Source organism: Dipodomys ordii, unplaced genomic scaffold (assembly GCF_000151885.1).
Source record: "Dipodomys ordii isolate 6190 unplaced genomic scaffold, Dord_2.0 Scaffold105, whole genome shotgun sequence".
Lineage (NCBI taxonomy): Eukaryota > Metazoa > Chordata > Mammalia > Rodentia > Heteromyidae > Dipodomys > Dipodomys ordii.
Window position 1 is genome coordinate 1,528,420 of NW_012267321.1, and position 8,813 is coordinate 1,537,232.

Sequence of the window (8,813 nt, forward strand, 5' to 3'; positions counted from 1 at the left end):
GGATTACAGGCGTGACCACTGCGCCAGGCTACATTTGGCTGCTTTATTAATGCCATGATGTGAGAACACATCGTCTGTACCCAGGCCGGGGGAGGGACAGCAGCCTCAGGGACACAACTCAATGCTGCCTGCTGCCACGCAGCCGAGCTCGCCCTGGGACTGTCTGTCTTCAGGAGATGTGTTACTGGAACACAACAAATCTTCCTCTCTGAATCTTTCCCTTGGAAATCCTGATTTAGGGTTTTATTTTTGTTTTTAACCAAACGCTTACTAATAAATGAAGCATTACAAGCCTAGAGCTCAGAGGCCAGCGCATAACTCCTGCGAGACATGTCTAAGAAGGAAGTCTACGAAAGGGAAGGCAAATGTGAAAGTCACTTAACACCCCGATTCAACCCTGCCTGAAGGCTCACTGTGCTGCAGTCTTCATTCACAGCAGCATTTGAGGGGTCCTATACACTATAGTGGTACTGACAAAGAGAATTTGAAGAAACTAAAGCTCAGACTGACACAAAGTTGCCCAAATCCTGTCCTGCCTGCCAGGTGTCATCTCAGGAGGCCAGAGATCTGAGGATCGCAGGTCGAAACTCTTATCTCCAGCTAAGCAGCAAAAATCCAGAAGTACAAAAAAAAAATTTTTTTAAAGGGGGTGGGGGGGTGAAATAAAAAATAAATTAAAAAAAGCCAGAAGTGGAAGGATAGCTCAAGTGGTAGAGCACCAGCCTTGAGCTAAAAGGCTAAGGGACTCAGGCCCTGAGTTCAAGCCCCAGAACCAGCACATACACATGTGTGTGCAACACAATAATGATGATGATAATGATGATGATAATAATAATAATACAGTCACAGAGAAGCAGGACCAGGCAGCTTGAGGCCCACAGAGTGTTTATTCTGGCATCAGTAGCAGCAGCAGCAGTGGGCGGGGATCGGCTGGACTACAGAGTGGTGCGCAGGGGTGGATACAGATGTGTGTGTGTGTGTGTGTGTGTGTGTATGTGTGTGTGTGTGTATGTGTCTGGGGTCACACAGAGGATTGGCCCAGTGACATTCACGGCGAGAACCAGGGTCAGGACACCAAGTCTTGGACAACAGTAAAGAGACAGAGACCGACAGAGGATCTAGGGAGAGGGGGTCCCCCAGACATGCATGGCCCCTTGCCTTGTGGGGGAACCCCAGGGAACAGAAGACAAACAGTGGAGGCTGAATGCCCCCCACCCTGAAACAGGGGCCTGGGTCCAGCAGCCTCCCGCCCGCCTGCACGCCTCCAGGGGGGAGGAGCGCAGGCCCAGGGCTGCCTGCACCGGCGGCTCGGACACTATGGCTTCGAGGAGATGAGTTTACGGTCCGGGCAGGAAGGGATGGGGTCATCAGGGGCCCTGGTTCAATCCCCAGCCTAGGCCAGACCTGCACAATGGGCAGAAGAGAAGAGGTCAGAGGAAAGGAGTGATGGCTTCACAGGGAGAAACATGCTGGGCTGGGCCCCAGCCTCCTCCCTCAGTCCCAGAGATCCAGATCCCAGCCTCCTCCCTCAGACCAGAGATTCAGACCCCAGCCTCCTCCCTCAGTCCCAGAGATCCAGACCCCAGCCTCCTCCCTCAGACCAGAGATTCAGACCCCAGCCTCCTCCCTCAGTCCCAGAGATCCAGACCCCAGCCTCCTCCCTCAGTCCCAGAGATCCAGACCCCAGCCTCCTCCCTCAGACCAGAGATTCAGACCCCAGCCTCCTCCCTCAGTCCCAGAGATCCAGACCCCAGCCTCTTCCCTCAGTCCCAGAGATCCAGACCCCAGCCTCCACCCTCAGACCCAGAGATCCAGTCTCTAGCTTCTTCCTCATCCAGGAGTCCAGACCCTAACCTCCTCCCTCAGACCCAGGGGTTCAGACCCCAGCCTCTTCCCTCAGATCAGGATTCTAGACCCCAGCCTCCTCACTCAGATCTAGGATTCCAGACCCTAGTTTCTTCCCTCAGACCCAGCATTCCAAGCTCCAGCCTCCTCCTCCTGACCCAGGGGTTCAGGTCTTAATGTCTTCCCTCAGACCCAGAGGTCCAGGGCCTCTCCCCCTCCCAATCTGGGCTCCTTACCCCTCACTCTGAGTTCTCTTTCTCTGATAGTCCTTTGCTGCCTTTTGTGAAGCTGGTCAGGGTCTTTTCCTGAAGGAGGAAATCCAGAAGGTTCGGGAGTGGGAGTCAAATCGACCATTCCCTCAATAGGAAAGGGATCGGCCTTCTCCACTCAGTCTCAGCGGAGGAACGGACGGCCAGAGGTTGGGTGACAGCCAGGGTGGGCACGTGCCCAGCCCTCGAGGCCCAGTGCACTCACCTCCACCAGCTGGTGCCAGTGCTCCACTGGCTTGCGCGGGTTGGCCAGCATCTCAGCCCAGTGCTCCCGGCCGTGGGGGTCGGCCGCCTCGGGGCCCACACGGCACACACCGATCACCTCGTTGTGCCCGATACTGTGGGGGCAGAGGAAGGTTACCAAGAGTCAGTGGGCTGCCCCCCACATCCCCCCAGGCCAAGGCCCACCAGTCGTAGTCCACCACTGCGATGCTGAGCCCCACGTTCTCCACGCTCTCGGGGGCCACATCGAACACCAGCGCTTCGTTGTACGTGGGGTTCAAGGTGTTCTTCTTGATGGAGGTTTTCCGCTTTTTCAGACGTCGACCCTCACTGATCAGAGAGGCCTTTACGTAGGGATCTGGGACAGGAGAGGGGTGGGACAGTGACCTCCTCCCTCAGACCAGGGGTCCAGGGCCAGCCTCCTCCCCCAGACCCAGGGGTCCAGGTCTAGCCTCTTCCCTCAGACCCAGGATCTGGACTCCAGCCCTCCTCCCTCAGACCCAGGGGTCTAGACCCCAGCCTACTCCCTCAGACCCAGGGCTCCAGGCCCAAGGCTCCTCCCTCAGACCCCAGCCTCCTCCCTGCAGCTCACCTGAGAAGCCAGTGAGGTCCATCGCTTTGAGGTTGGAGGCTTTGATGATGGTCACTGTGAGGCGCCCGGCGGTGGGGAGGTAGCAGAGTGAGAAGTTGAGCTCCCCAAGATCTGCCTTTTCCTGCCATTGGGGAATAGGGTCAGCAGTGCCAGTCCCCCACCCCACTTCCTCCCTCTCCAGCCCCCAGCCTCTTCCCTGACACCCAGTGCTCCAGCCACTGGCCAGGGCCAGGAAACTCCCAGGCCACAGCTGCCCAAGTCTATCAAAGCCAAAGGAAAACAAGAGATGTGGGTGTGGGGTGCGGAGGGGAGAGAGACAGATAGATGGAGAAAGAGAAAGAGGGTGGAGACAGAGACCTAGAGAAGGGGACCCTGGGACCACATGAGATTCAAGGTGACAGCTGTAGAAAAGGCAGGAGGTGCACCCAAAATAGGATGGTGCCGGAGGGAGAGGCTCTGCCTTCCGGGATGCCCAGGGGAAGCAGTGGCCAGAGCCAGTGGGAACCTGTGCCACACAGCCTCAGAGGGGCCCCTGTCCCCCCGCACACACACACATGCTGACCGGGCCCCTGCCACACTGCGTCCCCTGGAGTTGCCCTGTGTGCCCCACAGCACCAACTGTGACTCCCCGGAACGCAAGCTCCTGAGGATTGTCGGGTTGGAAGAATGAATGGCCTTGAATGGATGAATGACAGGGGGATGGGAGTAGAAGAGGAACAGAAGGCATGCGTGAATGGGTGAATGGGCACGTGAGTGCATGAATGAAGGAATGAATGAACTGACGGACGAGCAAATAAACAAATGAGTCATCAGTGAGTAAAGGAGTGCACGAGTGAATGATGGAGTGGATGAATAAGTGAAGGAGTGGGTGAATGAATGCAGTGGAGGAAGTCAATGAAGGAAGGGAGAAAGGGATGAATGAGTGAATGGAGAGAGAGTGGATGAGTAAATGAAGGAAGGAGTGGGGAAGGCCTTAGGTTGTGAAGGCCAGAGGAAGTGAGAAGAGGGCACAGCAGGAGACAAGATGGTCCCTGGGGAACACTTGGGGGGGCAGCAAGGAGGCGGGGGGGGGAGACAGACAGGAGCTGTGGAGGTGGCCCGGAAGGAAGTTCTTCTATACCCCAGAGATAAGCCTTGGGGTATTTACAAAAGTTACAGGCAGATACTTCACCCAGGTCACTGGCAGGTGGGAAAACTGAGGCTCAGAGCCAGACCTCTCTGGACCTCAGTCATGGCTTCCTGGCAAGGAACTGGAATGCTGGGAAATCCATGGCTAAGGAGCAGGAGTGTGAGGTTGAGGCTTCAAAGGTTCTGGGAACCTAATAGGACCTTGGAGTCAGGCTGGGCAGGGGCTGGATCTAGACTCTGGGAGAACTGGGGCTGGGGGGGGGAGAATTGGGGATCCTGGTGTGTCTGAGGCCTGCCAGGGCTTGGGGTGGGGGATGGTGAAGAAACAGGAGGGAATATGAACACGTTTAAATGCCAGGTATTTGTGAGATGAAGGCGTTCGAGCCTGGTGCGCTGGGAGAGGAGGGAAAATCAGGATGCTGGCAGCAGAGGCTGCTAAGAGAAGCCAGCCAGCTGGAGTCACAGAGCTGCAAATGGAAGCCAGGAGATGTGAAGAGAGGTTCAGAAGTCAGGAATCTGGAGCCAGAATGGTGGTACCTGCTTGCAATCCCAGCTACTTGGACAGTGGAGGAAAAAGGAGCCGCATTGGTGCAGATCAGTACAGACAAAATAAAAATGAAAGAGCTGGGAGCGTGGCTCCGTGGGAGAGTGCTCGCCTAGTGCGTGTGAGGACCCGGGTTCAATCTCCAGTGCCGGCAAATAACTAACTAAATAAACCAATAAGTAAAACGAAGTGGAGAGTCTGAGATCCAGGTCTGAGCTGGGAAAGACAAGAGCTCCTCTACTTCCCTCTCCACGCCATTCCTTATTGTTTTTCTTCTTGTGCTTGCTAAGCAAGGTGCTCTACCACTTGAGCCACACGCTCATCCTTTTTGTTTTGGTTATTTAGGGAATGGGCCAACATTTTTTTTCTTGGGTCAGCCTGGACCTCGATCCTCCTATCTAAACTTCCTATGTAGCTGAGATGTCTCTCTCTCTCTCTCTCTCTCTCACACACACACACAATTATGTCCACATATTAGTGGTGATCTCTGCCTCCCAAAAAGCTGGGATTACAGGCATGATCCACAACACCTGGCCTCCTCCTCCATTCCTGATTATATGCAGGAAGGAAGCCATATTCTCTGAACACAGGGTTTAGAAAGTCTAGAGACAAAGTGTTAAGATTTTACAAGGTCCCAGGGCTCAAAACCAATGGGCTCAGGCCCTGGGAAGGGGAGAGTCCAGAGAGGGTGCCACTGACCGAGCCACCCTCGATGATGTCCCTCCAGAGCGGGCGGTCAGGGGGCTGCTCGGCCAGCTCCAGGAGGTTGTCCAGCACCACCTGGCCGATGAGGTCATGCCGTGAGAAGCGGTCGAAGTCGTAGACGCTGAAATGCAGCTTGCGCTGGGCCAGCTCGGCCAGGGGCACAGAGAACTGGAACGTCTCATTGAACACGGGGTTCAGGGTCTTCCTATGCACCTGGGGGGGAGGTGAGAGGGGAACGGGCATCATGAACCCCCCCTCATTTCCCCAGCCAGCACCCTTGGAATCTATGCTCAGGCCCCAGCCTCAGACCAAGGGTCCGGATCCCAGCCCTCTCCCCTCAGACCTTGGTCTGGAACTTCTTCTTGCGGTCCGGCAGCAGGTAGATCTTGACGTAAGGGTCGGAGAAGCCATTGGAGTCCTTGGCTGGGAGGTCCAGGGCCTGAAGGACCCGCACGACAAGCTGGTCGGAGCCATAGAGGTACCGCAGGGCAAAGCTGATGCGGCCACAGGGGTTTCCCCCCTCTCCAGAGCCTCCGCCCCTGCGGCCGCCGGGGCCTGTGCCCTGGTACAACTCTGGCTTAATCTGCCCAATGAGTTTGGCCTTTTCCTCGCCTCCGGGCAGGGGCAAGGGCAGGGCTGGCGGCCGCTCCTCGCTGCTTGGCTCCGGCTGCGTTGTCAGCGTGTGCTGGGTGAGGGGCCGGGGCAGGGCTGGGTACCTGTGGAGGGAACCAAACTGAGGTCAGTGCACCTCCATCTCTGTCTGCATCCGGGCACCTGTGGACTTTCCTGCCTCTTCTTCAATGTCCAGCCAGGTGATCACAAATCTCCTTGGCCTGAACAAGACACTCATGCCTCAGTTTCCCCAACTGCACCCACCCTGTCTAAGCTCCCTAGACCTGCAGTGGCACCATCCCTCGAAGCTACTCTGGGTCACTGGTGTCACAGAGCACTTGCTCTTTGGTCCTCTGGGGGATGGTGGGGTCCACAAATCTCTACAACCTGTCCCTTGTTGCCAGGCTGAGCCTCTCTGCTCCTGCCTGGAGTCTCAGCCTCTAGCCGCTCCCTCTCGATCACCCATGTGGCCCAATGGGGGACCTTCAACACACACAGCAGAATCCCTTCCTCTCCCTCTTTGAGTCTCCCCTGCCCCCCGTAGTTCCCCAGTGCCTCAGACAAAATCACTCATTCTGGAGTGGCCTGGCATCTGCAAGCCCTGTTCCCAAATTCTGTTTTCAAACGTGTTCTCAAGGCCCCATAACTCCTGGTGAGTCCCCCAGTGCACCACACTGTCCTTCCAGGGAGCACCATGGTCTTTTCCCACAATGCACTGTGGTTTTCTCCCACAATGCACCACGGTCTCCTTCCACATATGATGTCTTCCTTTAGCCCCTGTGCCCTGGGGTGGGGTCTCACTGCTGCCTCCTTGTCCACCTAAGCCTCCTCCTCTAGGAAGTCCTGGGCCTCCTCCTAGCCTAGAACCAGGAGTTCCGGGGGACCCTGCTGTCCCCCATGCCACCTTTCCATCTCTCCAGGCCACTCCTGAAGTGGGCAGCTCTGAGGGTCAAGTCCAGGGGGTCTGGGTGCCTTCCTCAAGCTCGGCTGGTACTCAGTCCATGCAGATGAGTAAAGACGAATGAACGACTGAGCAGAGCCCAGGCCTCCGCAACTGAGCCTCGCTTAGAGCAAAAGGCTATAGGCATTTGGGAATCTCATCGTTAGTCTCCTTGATGTTTCTGACCCTGGATTTTTGTCCGCAGCTCCTTCCTGTCTCTAGACTCAAGAATCAAGGCCTCCAGCACCACCACCCCAGTTTAAGTCCTAGGAGTCTAGATCCCCATCTTTATCCTTAAAGGTTCAAAAGTCTGGGGTGCCAGCCTCATTCTCTTGGAACCCAAAGTCAAAACTCCAAAATCTTCCTGACCTAGGACTCAGATGAGGCTTAGGCGAAAAGCAGCCTCAGAAGAGGAGCAGAAGTGGGGTGGCCCCCAACCCGGGGGGCCCCCTCTCACCTGGTGGTAGGCGCCAGGCTTGTGACTTGCTGGTGTGACTGTGCGCTGGGCAGGCCCCCTCCACTGGGGGGCAACAGGAGCAGCCCCGACCCTGCCCCAGTCTCGGAGGGCAGCTCTGGAGATGTCTGGCTCGGCTTGACCCCAGCGGCCACCATAGCTGCGGCGGCGGCGGCCTCTGGATACGAGTCCATATCCAGGTAAGAAGGTTCAGGGGGCTCAGAGCCACCCAGGCTGCCCGGCTCCAGCAACTCAGCGAAGGGCGGATGGTGGACCGCGTGGGCATGGTGTGGGGGGACGCCAAGCAGAGGGTGGTCACCCAGGCCAGACCCCAGGTGGTGCCCACCACCACCCACCAGGCCAGCCAGCCCAACCCCGGGGCTCAGGTCCTTCCGCAGTGGGCCACCACCCACTGCAGAGCCACCCTTGTCCCGCCAGGGCACCCAGCACAGCTTCCAAGACACGAAGAGAGAGACCCCTAAGAGGACGATGCCACAGAAGGTCACGATGACAGACAGCAGGCTCACAGAAATGTCTAGAGAGAAGGAGAGGGGCCTGGGGTCAGGAAGGGTCAGAGTGCATCTTCTACCTGAGCACTCTGAATGCAGGACTCAATCTGAGCTCTCCACCCCTTGGAAAGAGGTGTTTCTATATAGCCATTTTGGTTTTGGATAGTCCTGGGGTTTGAACTCAGGGCCTTGCCCCTGTGAGGCAGTCACTCTACCACTGACCACACCTGCAGCTCTGAGAAGCAGTCTGCTGCTTTCTGGCCCTCGGATCTTGCACAAGTCTCTTCACCCTTCTGAGCCTCAGTTTCCCCTGTTGAAAATGAGGCTGATAAGCCAGGTGCCAGTGGCTCACACCTGTAATCCTAGCTACTCAGGAAGCTGAAAACTGAGGGTCATGTTTCAAAGCCAGATCAGGTAGCAATGTTAGTAAGACCCTGTCTCAATTACTAAGTCAGGCATGGTGGTATGCACCTGTTATCCTGGATATATGGAAAGTATCAGTAGAAGGATTGTGGTCTGGGGCTCAAGTGGTAATGTGCCTGGCTAGCAAACTCTAGTTATGCAAGAGTCTCAAAGACTCCTGAAGAGAATATCTGGAGGTCATAGTTGGGGGTCCACAAGGAACAACTCCAAAGGTCAGAGGTCAGGTTGAACACAAAGCTTTTTCCACTTAGGAGTTTTGGAGATAAGGTAGCAGCAAGCAGGATGGAGGCAGGACTCTAAGTGGATCTGGTAGCAAATGAAATGGAAAGCCGAATTCTTCGAGTCTTGTCTATCATGGTATTGGAGTGTGGGGGCGGCTGTTGGGACCTGAAGGGTGGGGTGCAGACCTGCATCAGGGCCCCGGGGGTAGCCTCGGATTCGCAGTTCATTGAACTCCTGGCACCTGTCACTGGTGTCAGCATCCCGGACGCGAGCACAGAGGTCTGAAGCCAGCATGAGGGCCCGTCGGCAGAGGCCATCCTCGTAGTCTCCAGACATGGTGGCCCTGGG

General features: G+C 56.4%; 1 protein-coding gene across 1 annotated transcript; it reads right to left on the reverse strand.

The window, feature by feature from the left end:
- Window positions 1-918: 918 nt before the first annotated feature.
- On the reverse strand, window positions 919-8,813 carry Syt3 (synaptotagmin III). The gene is made up of 9 exons (XM_013027684.1): window positions 8,651-8,813; window positions 7,315-7,846; window positions 5,649-6,021; window positions 5,300-5,518; window positions 2,929-3,049; window positions 2,523-2,694; window positions 2,320-2,452; window positions 2,082-2,150; window positions 919-1,404 (listed from the first exon to the last, which is right to left on the reverse strand). The coding sequence occupies exons 1-8, from the start codon at window positions 8,799-8,801 to the stop codon at window positions 2,085-2,087; spliced, it is 1,767 nt and encodes a 588-aa protein (XP_012883138.1). The 5' UTR covers window positions 8,802-8,813; the 3' UTR covers window positions 919-1,404; window positions 2,082-2,084.